This window comes from Antennarius striatus, chromosome 17 (genome assembly GCF_040054535.1).
Source record: "Antennarius striatus isolate MH-2024 chromosome 17, ASM4005453v1, whole genome shotgun sequence".
Taxonomy (NCBI): Eukaryota; Metazoa; Chordata; class Actinopteri; order Lophiiformes; family Antennariidae; genus Antennarius; species Antennarius striatus.
The window spans coordinates 14712840-14729990 of NC_090792.1; the positions used below are offsets into that span (position 1 = coordinate 14712840).

The window sequence follows — 17151 nt, forward strand, 5'->3', positions numbered from 1 at the left end:
AAACACCAGCCCTCTGGGACTCGTCCCACAGACAGAATTCTGCTAACGAGAAGTGAAAGGGGCATGATGTCACCCCATCACTCTTTCGTCCCCCATTTCTTTGTCGTTTTATGTTTTTGTCATTATAAAAGTGCTGACCCCAAATTCGATGCCTTCCCTTTTGCAGAAGACACAAACACGCCTTATTGTCTGAGGAACGAGTGCACGTGCGCCACGCACGAGGACTAACGATAAGAGAAAGATGAGGCACATTTTCAAATGTCAGCAGTAAATGTCAATTAAAAATAACGAGGGTGCTGTGAAAGGTAGGGTCTGAACACACTGACATGTTTTCCTTTTTGACACAACAGTGTTTATCTGACTGGGCTGCCAGCTGACATGATGGGGTCTACTTTGTCAGTTCCTTAATACACTCGGACATGGTCACCCCAGTGAATATCAATGAAAGATACCCATGGGCAAATAAGTGAGGTTCAGACTCACCCTAACTGTCCAATCAGACTGTTACTCTTCCAATATTTTGACCTATTGTGTCACAAATACTAAAAAAGAAGACCAAAGACAGATTAATGCCACTTTCGTGAACCCAATCAAAGAAAACACAATGACTTGAACAATAAAATATTTATGGAGACATCCGATCTTCATGTCATGTTGTCTGTGGTGCTCATCAAATTGGCTACTGCCACGTTATTAGAAGTTTGAGTGACTACGACAGCAATCATTTCCTAACAAACATGGTTTAGGAATGATCTGGAGCAAAATCTTATCTTGTCACCAACCGTCTTTGCAACATTTAATGAAGCATGAAAAAGACACCATCCTATATCGGTTCTTATTTTATTTATACCTCAGTGACTTTTAGTTTCTGATGTCAAGAATGAAAAAGGGGGAAAAATGATAGGAGCTTTCTCATCTGTAGGGGACATTCCCAACTAAAACTGTACTACACTGACAAAATTAAACACACCACCAATTATGACTGTGACACAATTTCCTGCATTTTAAAAGCTCATTGGTACCGGACAAGTCATCAACCTTGAAAATCAAACTACGGGCTGCATCTGAGTAAAATCAGATGTCATTTTGAAGGCAAGAGTCCAATGTTTTGTTCTGACAAAAATGTAAAATGTAGAATAATGAAAGCTCTGTAGAAATTGTGGGTTTTTAAAAATAATTATAGAACATCAAGATAGAAAATTGAAAATGATATGCAGGATTGTTTTAATTAAATACAGTACATCAACATTCACACCAGAAAAACTGTGTTTCTGATTTGTGGTCTTATAAATCTCATTCTGATTCGGTACTGTACGTATATCAGGAAACCCAAAAGTTAACAGAGGCCCACGCCCCGCTGTGCCCTCAAGTCTAGGGCCTCCTGGCCGTCCAGACCATGTCACAACATGTCAGCTGGCTGTTACGGCTGAGGGGGGCCGAGCCGGAGTGAGGCCAACTGAGGCAGTCTTGGCATGTTTTGAACTTGGTGACTGGAAACTCATGCCAGGGGAGGCAGGGATGTGAGCCTAAAGTGTGGGCGACCCCTAATCGTCTTTCAATGTGTACCTCAGAAACAAAGATCAACTAAGAATCACTCTGTCTAATTACAACAGACCTCTAAAGGTCAGACAACAAGGGGTCATTTCTGTCTAAATGTTCTCATGACAACAAATACAATGGATTAATCACCTGTTTCCCAGCTTACCCTCCAAAACAATATACTTTAAAAAAACAATCCGACTCACTGACAAAAGTGAATGTGGAAGCAGTGTGATGTACAGATGTACCATTTGGAAGTGTGTGGCTACTGTGGTGTATGCTTGAGAGGAAGTGGTTAGTGTTGTTAGACAGTTATGAGTTGCCTTTGTAATTCCGAGAAAGGCTGATTGTGGTTAGTGGTCAAAAAGGAGAAGTTACACAAATTGAGAGAATAGGAATTACAACATTTTAAGGGTCATTACCTCTGCCAATGAGAGTTGGAAAAGGTTATGCGATCACCCACGTTTGTTTGTCGGCAAGATCTTTCAAAACAGTTGCCAATGGATTTTGCAAAATGTGTAGGAATGAAGTATAAGCTTCTTTTTTTATTTTAAGGCAGATCAGGGCATGGATGCAGATTATGAGTCATGTCTTTACTCATTAAAGTAACAGGGCAGGGCATTTTTGCATTAACATCTCACAAATGCACTGCTACCTGTATCTACAGTAGCTAAGATGGAACAGCATGGAATGGCACGTTAAAACTACAGTTTACAGGAAATAGCTGCTTTTTCAAAATGTTAAATATGTGCATGTAAATAGAAATCTGTGTATGATGGTGGTGCAACGCTGATCGACAACTGCTTGAGAGTTATGGCATATGGCCCGTAAAGAGAACTCACCTATTCCAGTAACTCCAGAACTGCTCGTTGAGGTAGGTGCAATGGCTGTGATCATCTCCAAACGAGGCTTTGCTCTCAATCCAATGCACAATGTGTCCTTCCACAGCTTCCCCCAAAACAGCAAAAACAGTGATAAGAGAGCCTTGCAAGCAAGATCCAGAGGGGACAAGTGACATTTGCCTTTTCTTTTTCTTTTCTTGAGATCATGACATTAACATGACAGCGACCTGACAGATGTGTAATTGTCTTTGAAACAATAGTGAAGGTTGACAGGCAGTTAAAAACTAAAATGACATTTGCAATGTAAATACTAACCAATGGGAACCTCCAGGATGATATCAGGCGTTTTGTCATAGCCCATAGCTCTCAGCTGGTTTTCATCTACAGGACATAAATTCAGAAATTTAATATTTGAGTTTTAACATTTTCAAATGTTTTACTTTTCATTTAAAAAAGTTGTGCAATAATGAAGCACAGGCACCAAATCCAACAGCCTTCTCTAAGGTGCTGATACCAAAACCCTTTGGCATTAATAAAGAATAAATAACTGTAGAGGATAGTATGCACACGACAGTCATTTACTATGTGCCAAGTATTTACCTATCTGCTCAAAATCCTCTAAAGCTCAGTTACAGACCAGCACTATAGATTGCTGAGCATTACAAAATATACTGCAAGAGGACAGGGTTGGCGTTATAGACTCTGCTTGCACAGGCCAAAGCCATTGTCCTTGACTTCTGGTGCGCTTCGGCCATTATCCCTACAACACCTGATTTCTCCATTAAATCTCAGGCTGACCAGGTCATTCAGTTCCAAGGGCCTGCCTCTTTGTCTCCAGCCAAGCTCAACTAATGGGGCATGGAAGGGAATTGAAGAGAGATTGAGGATGGCAATGTCAGTGGTGTTGAGGAGGTAGCATCCGCCAAAGGGGGAGAAAGAGAGTTGAGTGAGGTCAGTGAGGCTGCCACAGGCCTGTGGTACAGAGGGGCATCATGGGTGTGGTAATGCGGGTGTTGATGTGTACATGCTATGGTGGGAGACTCTCTTCTATTCATGTCCACTAGGCTGTTGACTTTGTCATGTGGCTCCAATCGCCTTTTAACATCACCTTTGATTAAAATTAATGGGCCATTCCTGCTGTTGGGTAGTTTATTTCCAATTCATTTATCAGATGGGCTGAGGCTGCATCAGTGGCCCTAATGTCCCCAGAACTCTGACAGTTTTAGAACAGTACTCTGTACAGCTCCGAGGAAAGGTCAGCACTCCAGGTTCAAATAAATGATGTGGTCTTAATGGCAGAGGGAATGACTTTTACCCTTCATCACTCATTTGACCTGGGATATGGTGATGGGATGGTGGTAATGTCAGGAAGGAAGGGTTAAAAATTGTTTTTCCATTTGACACCTGGACATCCTATCTGGATTCAACATTGTGAGAGGAAAATGGAAGATAATAAAGGGTCAATGTTTACAGCAAGTAACCAGTTAAAATCTGAAATTAAAACCACATATGTGAAGTCCGTGAGGGCCAAACATCCCATTAAAGATACCAACATGACATGCATTGAAATACGGCCTCCCTCGTTCATTTATTTCTTGAAAATCCACTGCATCAGTACTGTTCAGGCCTTCCATTACAAATTTAAAAGATGCTACACCTCTATGTTCACTTACCTAGAAAGGAAAGGTTCTTCTCTTTCAACTTGTCACAGAGCAAGACCTCATGCTCTTGTCCAATAGCGCTGAGAATAGAGTCAAGGATTCCAACATATAGATGTAATAAAGATGCATACAGAAGCAATATATAAAAATGTGTGTGATAGCAACATAAACATGCAGTTGTGCTGCAAAATAAGTCAATGTGTGCATATATGTTAAAGTTAACAATCTGCTTTTCTCCATTATTAGCTTACTATGCAAAGTGAAAGCTGCTTCTTTTTTCGCCAATGCATAGCGAGAGCACAATCAAGAGTTTTCAGGTCAAGCATAATCTGCTTTCACAACAAATCTCCCAAATGCATTATCTTAATGGGGAAGATGAAACAAAAGCCAATTTGGCAAAATGCAAAACTCATTCCTCTAAAATCCTTGAAGGAAAAAAACGCTTTTAGAATAAGTGTCATTCTGCATCAGGATGTCAACTGCACTTGATGCCACAGGAAAAAAAAACCCTACATTTCTAGAGGCTGGATGTAGGACAGCAGGATGATGGATTTTTGCCAATCTTTTACAGATTGCCAAAGTCAGTTGAAATAATTTATTTTCCACCAAATTACAGGGAGCATCATATTTTTTTAAGTCTTGATAGGCTGATAACAATGATGTGTTGATGTAATTGTGCAATCTTTGCTGGGTGTTGTATATGCCAAAGTTGTTACAGAGACAAGAGTTCTTACTATGATTACACTTACACTTGAAACTCAATACGGACTTTGATTAACACATTTTGATCTTGCTCTCAAGTGAGAATGGAACACTTAGTGGTGGGCGGTTGTTATGAACTCTCTGTTGTGGAGTGAATGACTCTAAGTTGACAATGATGAGAGGACAGCCGAAGAAAAGTAAAAAGGGGGAGAAGTGGAAGCGGGGGCAGGATGGGACAGGGTTGACTGGTTATGAAGAGGCCAGCACAGCCCTACCACATACATGAAAGCTTGGGCAGGGACAATAACATACAGACACACACATGTACACCCTTTCAAATAATTCTCCTCCCCCAGGAAATGGTTGGTCTGCTACCCAGCTGCTTGCCCCTAGATATAGTTAAGGCCAAGCCCAAAGCTAGACAAGGAGGGGGAGGGATTTGTTGGGTAAATGGGGAAAGAAACACAATATAAGGAGTACAATTGAATTGAGAAAAATAAAATAAATAAAATAATAAATTAAATACATAAATACAACTTGTGCAAACAGTATTAAGAGTACAAGGTGTTCTGAAGTACCCAGAACCCTCGAGGAAGATCTGTACGGAATAAATCAACTTAATTTTTTTAAAAGATATTTTGCATTCTAATATATTTGTTTTTGTAATCAATGTAAAATATGAAACAGCTAGATTAAATATCAGAGACAAAACCACATCAACCACCATAAGGCCTATGAATGATTTTTATCTTGTATCACAGTCCATTGGGTCTGATTCACTGTGTGCACATGGAGATGCATTTAGATCAGCCTAGCCTCTCCTCCTCTTCTTCCCTCCATCACCTCCCAGCCCCTGTGTATCACTGGTAGTTGGGTGGTAGGCAGGATGAAACACTTCCTCTGTGAAGCAGAACTTTTATGTAAGGTGAAGCCAGACACATCTCATCCCCTTCAATAGCTCCTCGTCAATTTCAGGCTTAAAATTTTATGGGATAGGATACTGTTTGATGCAGTCTACCATCGGTCCATAACAGCAGTCATTTATTGTGCACTGAAAAGAGGTGGAAGAAATATTATGGCATTCGAGAATGCTGGATAGGTGGAAGGGGAGGCATGGGAAGGAAGCCCGTGTGCTGAAAACACAAGAGATGCTCGTTGATTGGCAGGCATGACTGCCAGCTCTCACGTGACTTCATCATCAAACCTGAGTGGATGAGTCCGTCTGTCAGTCAGCGGGTGCAGCGTTGCTTAAAAAGTCATTATACTGTACATGCAGTCAGACGATTCCTATTATATTGCAGTTCAAATTAAAAATTTAAAGCACTTACTTGGTAGATGTTGTTCGCCAAAACCTGGTCCGGTATTAAAGATGGTTCCTTAAGCATGCTGCTGAGAGTCGTTTTAGAGGCTGATGAACAAACAGAAGCACAAAATAGCATTAATATTAGTTTACCATTTGCATCAAGCGCAATAGCTAGTCTGATCTATAAATGTAAAAAAAATAAAAATCTTTATTCTAATTGTTTCATCGAATAGAGAGCAAACACTGAAAAAAATACAGACAAAGGACCGGTTTGACATGTTGTAATTCACCTTGCTACTGTTAGTGCAGTATTTCCACACCAGTCTATTAGATGGCTGCTTGGTGTCTGTACAGATTTCCTATAGATAAATGTTTCAGTCCAGAGCACAGGAGCCCCATGTAGTTTATCTATGTTATGAATGCTGACTATTCTGCATCTCTCATCCCCATTCTTGCTCTACTAACATTATAAATCAGAAAGGAAAGCCTGCTGGATTGAATCGCCGGCACTGAAACAGCAAAAATTCCTTAAATCATTTCTTAAAAAAGATTTGGATTAAATGGATTGTATCATTGTGTGACGAAATGGTTGAGGCACGCCATTTTAGTGATACATAGTCCTGACAGACTTGCAACATTACCGATAACAAGGGATGTTTCTATTCATATACCAACCATGGGTGGTGCTTGCACCAACACGGCGCAAAATATCTATGGAGCTGTGTAAAGTATGTAAAAAAAAAAAAGTTTAAAAGAGCAAATAAATACAATAAAGACAAGATAGATTATTTGAGATTTATAAAAGGGATTATAAAAAAGGGGAGAAGGCTTAAAAATTAGCAAAATCAAAACAAGCACTTAAAGAAGAATGTATTTCTTTAATAGAAAGACAGAGATGAATATTTTATAATTTTACTATCTTTTGTTTTCTTTTCTCCGATAGTCCCCTTTGCATTTATTTAACAGGCATTCTTCCTCGAGGAAATGATCACAGGGGATAAACAGTGCTGTGATCCCTCATCTACCTTATGGTGGGATAGAGGGCGGAGAGGAACAAAGCCCATTCAGGACTCCCTTCCCTCTTTCTGTTTCTTTTTCTTTGTCTCAATCTTCCTCTGCCACCTCTTTATTTTGTTTTTTTCTCTCAGTCCCCCCCTCTCCCCCAGCCTCTGTACACCCCCCAGCCCATAAGCCCACATTCCCTTCTTTAGAGCTGCAAGGCACAGAGCTGTGCTTTATTTCTTTGCTCATTTTTCTCAGAGATTGGTACCTTCACACGCAGATCCATACCGTGCTCCTGTGCAGTGCGAGCCGTGTTGAAGAAAGAGGGTTATATTTTCCCCTTGAGTTAGGACACCTCATGACAAATGATAATGGATAATCAATAAAGCGGGAAATATGAGGCAGCAAACTTTATGAAGCCAGGAGACATATTACTCCCCAACAACACTGGTTTCCCTTAACAAAGTCACTACTCGACTGTGCCTAATAATCTGAAGGAAAATCAAAGGACCCACAACCACATCAGCAATATTGGCAACTTATTCCACTTTAATGGCATTTTGATTGATTTTTTTCCCTCTTCCTAATGGTCGTTTTATAGATTTGACGCTGCTTCTGCAAAACAGTAGTGTGTAATAAACCTCCCTGAAGGCAAACGGTAGCCATTAAAGCTCTTGTCTTACCAGCACTCATAATTGGAGGTTGACCACCACCACATTTTGGTCTTATAACATACACAAACACACACTTCCAGGACTAGGTTTCTCTCTCTCGGCCTCCCTCTCTCTCTGTCTGTCTCGCCCGACCTTTGATATTTTTGGTAGATGGCGATGCTAAGTGACAGCATCCCTTTTCTCCTGCTCTTTTTTGAGCCGTGGGGTTAAAAATAGCCATAAAGAGGTGACCTTGGCTGACATTGTGGAATTTCAGCCAAGCATTGACCTGATGAAAATGGAAGGCCAGGCCGCTAATAAATCAGGATGCTTTTAAAATGAGTTTACCCTAATGCTCATTCATCACAGGCTGTAATGCCATTTGCAGGGCCCGGATTCGCTGCTGTGCACAAACACAGCAGTAAATAACAACAGGGCCCTTGCATCCCTCGCATCATTGCAGTCTCCAACATCAGCATACATTTATTAAAGACGCCCCCGCCTTGCGCGGCAGCGCTCCTCTGACACCCTGAGCGCCACTCTTGCACACACACACACACACACACACTCACATACAAAATGCTCTTTAAACACACAATCTCAAGGCACACAAAGATGCACACATAAAACATGTGCAGGAAAATAAAAACCATAATCCGAAGAACAACAGACACAGAGAACAAAGCCCTGCAGCTCGACTTTGCACCTTGTAAACATTCACCAAATTTACAGTAATTGTCCCATGTTGGTATAAATTCTGACTAAGGCACCGTATCACACAGTCAACATCTGAAGAGGAAGAAGAGAGAAGAGAATAATAGATAGGAAACGCTATACCTCCGTTGGGATTCGATAGAAAGAAAACAAGCAGTGTAAACAAATCACAAACCTGTTTTCATATGGAACTCAAAAACAAGATAAACTATAGAAGGCAAGGTAGGGACAATGTCGCCTGGCTTTATTTTTCATTGCTTATTTGTGTCATTTGTAAATCTCTTCCTTTCTGCACTGGGGTGAAAAAGTCATTATCTCTAATGCAAAAGAATGTCGGTATACCTCATTAGATACCAACATTTGTTGAGGGAGAACCGTATTAAACAATAACGGATGACAATTGTTACCGGCCGTGACTTTGATGAGCTCCTCTGCAAGTTTGTTTATTAATTAAAAAAACCTACTTTTGTCCACGGATGGGGGGGCTTACATATTTCCTCGCCATACCCACACCCCCATCAAACTCCCCCATGCACAAGTCATTGAGCTGTGGAGGGGCGCTCGTTCATCAAACTTCATCGAGCAAGGGAGAGACAGGTCCTGATAATGTGCGCCGCTAAAGCTGATTTTCCATGATGAATCTCGGAGCATATAAATTGGCTAATATCTGAAAACATTTACAGATACTAGAGGAATTGACTACTTGTGGGACATGATTGATGAGGCTCTGTGACGCTGGCCGACAGCTCTGCAAATCTCTGCGGCTGCCTAAAGCCCTCATTTGATTTTCCAATTTACTCCTTTTAAATTTATCCTCCTGTATTGAAAAAAATGTGGGAGAGAGAGAGACAGAAAGAGAGAGAGGAGAGAGAGACACCAGAGGAAAAGAAATGTGTGTTTTTCTTTAAATATATGTGGTGGTGTGTAGGTGCTAGTTGATACGAGGTGGTATCTCCCGTGCAGGAGGAGCCAGGTCCCTGAAGAGGTTACTGGGGCAGAACTGATCTGCTTCCACCTGATTCTCCCTGATAGCAGTGAGATGAGACGACATGTTTGTGTGTGTGTGTGTGTGTGTGTGTGTGTGTGTGTGTGTGTGTGTGTGTGTATGTGTGTGTCTAGCAGTAGTAATAGTAGATCTGGGGAGGCTCTGCTATCGGCTCTGCTACCTACGTCAGGCCTTTACACTGTGGCAGAAGATGACTGTTGCTTCTCTTCTGAAAAGGAGTAATTAGTATAGTTGTCAAGTGAAGTGCCATGATGCTGCTTACCTCCCTTGCACCCACTCCTTGCTTGCTTGCTTGCATGCAGACACACACACACACACACACACACACACACACACACAAACACACACACACACACACACACACAAACACACACACACACATGCACACAAACACACAGTCATTCTGCCGTTGCCTTTTTCTTACCTCCTCCATTCTTGCTAATGAAGTAGCCTTACTCTCATTATTTGAAAAAATAAATAAATAAAACACCACAGTGGAGAGGTAAAGAAGATAGAGAGAGAAAAGAGGGGTACTTAAAGGCAAGAGAGGAGGTACCATAGAGGAGGAACTTGAGATTTTTTACTGGATGGAACATAATAGAATATTCAGTTATCAACACATTTGATCTGCAAACTGCCGGCGCTATTATGATTTTTGTCAAGGAACCAAAGGATCAGAGGAGACGCTAACATTCTTACAGTGTTAATATCAAACACAGGACATTTATAACCTCGCGTACAAGGCTTCTGTAAAGGAATGTGACAATAAATCTTAAAGGAGGGTGGAATCACATAGTTACAAAACACGGAGCAGCAATCTAATCTGGAGCTGGGCCTTGGGAAATGGAAAAGGTCAGATAGCTAGCAAAATTGCCTCCTCAAAAAAAGTATGTCTAAATCTAGAACGGCATCAACTTCTGTCAAAGAAGGAATAGATAAGAAGATGAAAAGATGGCAGAGGTGGAGAAAGGAGGAGCTGAAGCTCCCCCAATTTGCCTGCTAGTGGCATGTAAAAGGTAGTATTTACTGATACAGAGCTGGAATGACAATACTGCTGAATGCCATGTAACAGTGGAACGTTCAGTTAGCACACATGTCGTGAGTTTAATCCAGATTATGTCTATGCATGTCCAATATCATCGCTGCCAAAATATACATTTTGTTTTATTTTATATTTCTCATAGCACAGCTAACACATCAAATTCCACCATCATATTAATAATAGAGTTTATTTTGTTTCAGTAAAATAAGTTCAGTTTTCAATAAACAAGATTAATTCATTTTGATAATCAGTCAGAAAAATACCAAATATTTGCTATTCATTTTCTGTCAGGCTGCCAACTTTAAAAAGGAATCACTCAATATTTTTATTTTATTTTTTTTGGGGGGGGAGACAAAAAAAAAATCTTGATCCCCCAAAAAACAAACGTAACACAAACAGTTCAAAAGTGTGATACACCCCTCCTCCCATGGTGTGTTTGCAGGAGACAAGGATCATTACGGATGCTGATATTATATTCAATATGTGATGAAACTCTTTTGAATGTATTGATTTATTTACAAGTGCCACCAGATAGTCTTCCATTCTGCTTGACTGATGCTCCCTCCAATACTTATGCGGCAAGGAGAGGGAGGCAGCGTGTTGATGGTGTTGTCCTGCTAAGGTGCGGTTGATTGTGTAGCTATTGCGTGTGTGTGTGTGCGTGTGTGTGTGTGTGTTTAGTTGTTACAACAACGAAGCAAAAGAAAACAAGGAAGGGACAGAAAACAATTTAAAACTCCGTATTGATCCAGCACTACTGATTGTACATATATTCCACAGTCCCAAAGGCCCCATTCCTGTGTCTCTTGAATGCAAAGGGAAAGAGGAGGGAAATAAAAAAACGATGGTACTAAGCAAAGGCAAGCCACTCACCCAGTTGGGGGTAATGTCCCTTATATAGAAGTCTATTGATCTTTGCAATACGCCTGCCCACCATCCCCCAGGAGTCTGATAAACACACACAATACACACACAATACACACGCATACCCACTGGAGCGCCGCTGGAGGGGACGGGGGGAGGGCATGACGGATATGCCTGACAAAACGGCTGCACCAACCTGTTAGCTAATTGCTGGCAAAGACAATTACCCTAGCATTGTTTCATAATGCAGCATATTACAATAATCTGATATATACAGTGGGAGATTGGAGCGTTCGACTGTGCAGAACATGCAGGCAGCGTTTCATCTGCAAAAGCCAAACATGTCAGGAGTGCAGTACAGACATCCTCCCCAGAAAAACTTTACAGCTGATTTTTAAGTATGCGCGTACAGGGTGGTGCTGCTTCGTAGGGGTTGTGACAGAAAGGGGAACTACTTATATAAACGACTTAAAAACAATTCAGATAACGAACAGCCTCTAAGAACCTATTGTGTTTGTAGGTCAGGTACTGTATATTCAATTTAAATCTATAATTGCAAGAACAAAGTCGGTAAGATTAAGATGGGCATAGTTTTTTTACTCTGTATGTGTGTGTGTGTGTGTGTGTGTGTAATAAACTAACAATAATGTCAAGAATACAGCTTTAATAAAGTGATCCCAGCACTTAATTTTCTACGGGTTATTTTCTTGGAAACTTTGGGACACCCACTACCTGCAAGGCATCCACCACACTGATTTACGTTCTCAAGCAGCCATTATATAAACGTATACCACAATTTACTTGCATTATTTACTATCTTTAATCTCAACTTGAGATGTTAAATACTGTTGCTGGCCTATTCTTAACGTCCTTTTTTTGGTTTTGGCTGAGGTGCTGCTGAACTGAAGATGAACTAAGATGATAAGCTAAATTTGCTTTACAATACCTATATACATATCTACATTGCTTTATTTTTTTTCCCAACACATAGTGAGTCCACCCTTTGGAAACTTTCTGTCATTTGCTCTGTGCACCTTCGTATTTTCTTGCAATTTGCAGTTCGCTCCTCACATTCATATAAATAAAAAAAAAAAAAAAAAAAAAAAAAATATATATATATATATATATATATATATATATATATATATAATTGCATTGTGAAATTTTAGTAATCCAGGATGAAAATATCAGAGGAATTGTTTCACCCCTGATGAACTCACTGTCTGCCAGAAAAATTGTGACCGTAACGTGACATGTAACTCAAAAAACAATTATGTGGTATGACATGGTGATGTGTTGTTTTTATATCACTGTTTTAAAATTAAGCAACAATCATTCAGGAAGTTTCATCCACTACCAATATATTCTGAGCAATAATAAAGCATGTTTTCACTGTATGGAGACAGAGGGATGCAGTGTGCTATTATCTGAGACGGAATGCTTCTCCTGGATGAATGCTCTGTTCTACAAGCTGATCAGACTCGTATTTTGACAGGCAGTGGATAACAGTGGGTCCAATGCAATCACATCTTTGACTTTGATAAATGGCTGTGCTGTGGCGAATCTGAAAATAACACACATCCACTTTAATATCTTTCTTGATTAAATTGGAAGCACGTCTTTTTGACATCATGCTATTCACACTCCAAGCATTGACTACTACATAAACACACACCCTATCCTCAGGAGTGGTGCACATGGGATGATGGGAGTTCCCAAGTGAGAAAAAAATGGAGAAATGTTTTCATGTGAATTAAGAAATGGCCCGTGTGAAAAGGTGCAACTGAAAATTGTGAAGGAATTCACAATTTCAGTTGCACCTGAGAGGATGGGAAAAAAAATCAATGGACATTTATTCACAGTTGTGTCATCCCCACCACTGTTTCCTTAAGATAGTTTGCTTTTTCTGCCACAATTTTCCTTAACTCTTTTGCTTCCCAGGACCCCAGTAGGGATGGAGATGGTGAAAGGAGATTGAGAAAGAAGACAAGGTAGGGGGATAGATGGATGCACTGGGAGATGAGGGAGGGTGAGGAAAGAAATCAGGGGTGTTATAAATAACACTGATGAGGTGAGCTAGCATTGATCCACTGTGCAGTTGAGAGGTGGGCGGCCATCCCAGTGCTTAATTGCTAGTCATGTGCCCCGGGATGCAGCTTCTACTAAAAGTGGTCTGTCTCTCAATGGGCTTGGACAGGCTGAAAAAAAGCAGCAGCCAGAGCTGGAACTGGGACTCAGACTGAAAGGGTTTAACAGACAAAGTACTACAAATGAGATTGATGGGTGGAATGATGAAAAGAGTAGAAGTGGTGATGGAATAGGGTTACTCACGCATTCCACCCTCCAGGTCTTGAAGGTACCTGTCCAGGATGAGACGAGCCATCAGCGCAGGAGACAGATCCACCTTTAAAGTACATTGAAAAAACAAATGACAATAGATGATCTTATTGAAAACAGGCACTGAATCACTCACCAGCTGACTTCAAAACATAGGTATCGTGGAATTATTATATCTCACTTGTCCAGTTGGAAGTACAAAAACATTACAAAGAACCTAAGAATTTCTGCCTTGAAATTGCACAGCCATCCTCCCTTGAGCTGGAGCACAAATCATGATTGCAATGGCTGAAAATGATATTACTGTATTTCCAAACCTTGACCCAACTCTCAAAAATGTCGTCGAAAGCCTTGCTTAGCAATATAACCTTTCCTCACAGGAACGAGGAAGTGCCCATTACATAGTCAGGCTTCATCCTCTGTCTGAACGGACAACCGTGGTCTGTCATCTCACATGAACAAGTGGCATACGCTACGCCTAGGATGACGGCAATGGAGAGCGTTAATCATAGGATGATCACCAAGGCAAAGCTACAGATACCAGCAGGACACATCAGAGGAGCTGTGGGAATACAGTCGTTAATAGAAAAGACAGAACCTATGGAGGCGGCACTCTGTACGCCAACAAAGACACCTTGAGAGGTGTGCTATGTTTTTGGTTTGAGGGCAGGTGGACGCTATGGCGGATAAGGGAGTGCTAAGTGTGTTTTTGACCACATTCTTATCATCATAAGAATTGTTTAAACATTATATGAACATGATATTGTTACCATGATATTCAATGAAAAACCAAGAGGTTTTTTTTATGGGCAGCACAATATGACAGTTATTTAGCTCAATAGATATAAAGTTAACCAGGTGAACAGCGTAAAAAATACTAATATTTTATATAAAATATTAATATTTATATACAGTATATATATACATAAAATAACAAAAAAAATAGTATTACTAATACAAGTGAAGGTGAAGGTGAAGATCAAGTCTCCTGTATATCTTCACAGAATTAGTGGTTTATAGCTCCCTCTTGCTTTTCTTAACCCTCCTCTTGTCTCGCTCTCCTTACTCAATCCAGACACAATCCTCAGCTCATTGGCATGCTCTCTATTCACACCTTTGGATAATGAGAGCGCATCAGATTCCCGGTAACCTGCATCGGGGCTGACACATGAAAAATGGCAACATTACCAACGTTGGCCCAGCCCGAATAAAGGCCACCTGATTAGTTCAGGTACTTGCGTCTCCCTAATTTTCATATTAATCATGAGTCCATCTCCACGCTCAAGTCAGACAGGAGTACTTCATGAGATGCACATGTGACTAAGATTCACAGAACCTTGAATTCACGTAGAAAACAGTAACTGCTCTGTAAAAACTCCATTTTTATTAGCCTCCAAAGCTAATGGGTGTCACATGCATTACTGTGTAATTGTACATCATTTCAACCCTGTATGTTGGAGCAACCTTTACAGAACGCTTCATATGAAGCTTGCAAAAGATTTAAAAATCTTGAGCTTAAAACCTTCATTCATGGAAGACGTCCGGAGCACCCCCCCCCCCCCAAAAAAAGTTCATTGTTAATAATTTCCCTCTGTTGGAGATAGATTGTCTCATAAAGGGATGTAACTGCATCAATTAGCAGTCTGGGAGACCATGAGTGCCTGGTTTAAATGTTAAGTAGCATATTAAAATGACAGTTAAATGGTTCATAGACAGTTATCTCTGAGCAGAATTGAATCCTTTTGAGAAAAAAAAATCATGTGTCAATTAAATGGAGAATGAATAATGGCAGTTAGCTTTGAGGCGTCACTGATGCATGTGAACTGCTCTGATTTTAGATCAAGTATCTCTCAAATAAGTACGTACTACATTTTAAAAGGTTACACAATTTATACCAGCAATTGAATTGAAAAGAAACTGCAAGATTAACAATGTGTTCAAATGGCACCAAACAATTCTTAAATAAATAGAAATAACAGAACCTTGTTGCAGACATGCAAATGCTCTGTGTGAACCATCTCAATAATTTAATGTGTTGCATAAATCTTATACTAATTCAGCCACACTGGTTGCTTTGGCAGAAATTCGGTCATGTGAACATTTTAAGCTACGTTGGCACTACCTGAATGACTCACATACATGATAATTACATGAATTTGCTTCATCAAACGGAGAACAAACCCCTCCACTGACCTCCTAAAGAAAACAACTTGATGATGTGATGAAGAGTAGAATTATCCACTGACCCTAACCCTCACCTGTCTACAGTTTGTGGCAACCCGGCGTGAAGTGCAATTTGGAAAATGACATAATAAAACATAAAAAGTATTTTCACATCTGCTTAATGGAGGCAAGAGCTAATTATATTAAATAATTGATAATGGTGCAGACCATTTTACCAATCTTGATAATGACTAACAGACAAGGAGGGAAAAAAATTAAAAACTGCAGGCTATGTCTACAATCCATTTCTGGGAATAAAAAAAAAGAAAAAGGGTATGCATCAGCAAAGAAGAATTTATTTTGTTTAAGACAAATAAAAGGTACTGCCATTACCTCAAGAGCCAAGTCCAGCAGGATAGGAGAAGTGGGATGTTCCTTGGCTTCACTCAGATACCTTCATTATAACAAAGAGCAACAGCAGTGAAAAAAAACAATACAAGACACAAAAAAAAAAGCATGGCCCATAGAGGCAGACAGAGGGGGTAGAGGGGACTAGACTGGGCTAGCCAAGACATGCTAATGTCCCTAATGAATTTGCCCTTGATGGGGCATATGGCAAGCTCGATGTGGTTTAAACAGTGCTGTTTAAAAGAGGCTTCAAATTTCCTCGAAGCCAGACAAGCATAAGATAGTTAGTTAACTCCTGCCGCCCAAAAAGCCTTTTTTCCCTCGCCAGTTTAAACTGCTTCTCCCCTCAGATCTTCCCAGATTATCTCTGAGGGTTGTTGTTGTAAGTGGATTAGAAATGCATTATCCAACTCTGTTTTCCCCAGAACAATAGCCTAATAAGCGAGATAAAGGCTAATTGCGATATGTAAAGAGGCTTTCAACGTACAGCCTGTATTCTTTTTCAAATTTATTTTTATTCATTGAATTACAGGTAATAATCCTATCATGAGCCTGTGTGAGGGGGAAATGCCCAGTGGCTGGTTATTTATTTATTTTTCTGCTTTCAATTTGACATGGAGAACAGGGCTTCAGCTTAGCAGGTGCAAGTGAAGGTCTGGAATGAATCCTGAGGGTGGTGATTTGTTTGGAGGAGATTATATCTGTCATGGTGGCCCACCTACTCACTGACTGAGGAAGGGAAGGGACGGGGAAGACAAAGAGAGAATACAAGAGTGGGAGACAGGAGCAAAGACAGTGATAGAGATGAGAGGAAGATAAACACAGTGCTGTATAAAGAAAGAATGGCAACATAAAGTAGTACCTTTGGTAGTAGCTTTCAATAAAATCCGGCTTATGATGTCTTGAGATTGTTCT

General features: G+C 40.3%; 1 protein-coding gene across 1 annotated transcript in view; it reads right to left on the reverse strand.

Annotated features, from left to right (window-relative positions):
* cdin1 (CDAN1 interacting nuclease 1) overlaps positions 1-17151 on the reverse strand; it is a 53110-nt gene that overhangs the window by 24121 nt on the left and 11838 nt on the right. Inside the window, exons 4-11 of the mRNA XM_068339081.1 lie at positions 17099-17151; positions 16222-16282; positions 13660-13732; positions 6073-6152; positions 5746-5795; positions 4055-4122; positions 2697-2762; positions 2382-2487 (exon numbers count right to left, since the gene is read on the reverse strand). The exon at positions 17099-17151 is cut by the window's right edge and continues 12 nt beyond it. Coding sequence (XP_068195182.1) covers positions 2382-2487; positions 2697-2762; positions 4055-4122; positions 5746-5795; positions 6073-6152; positions 13660-13732; positions 16222-16282; positions 17099-17151 — 557 coding nt within the window. The remainder of the gene's footprint in view (positions 1-2381; positions 2488-2696; positions 2763-4054; positions 4123-5745; positions 5796-6072; positions 6153-13659; positions 13733-16221; positions 16283-17098) is intronic.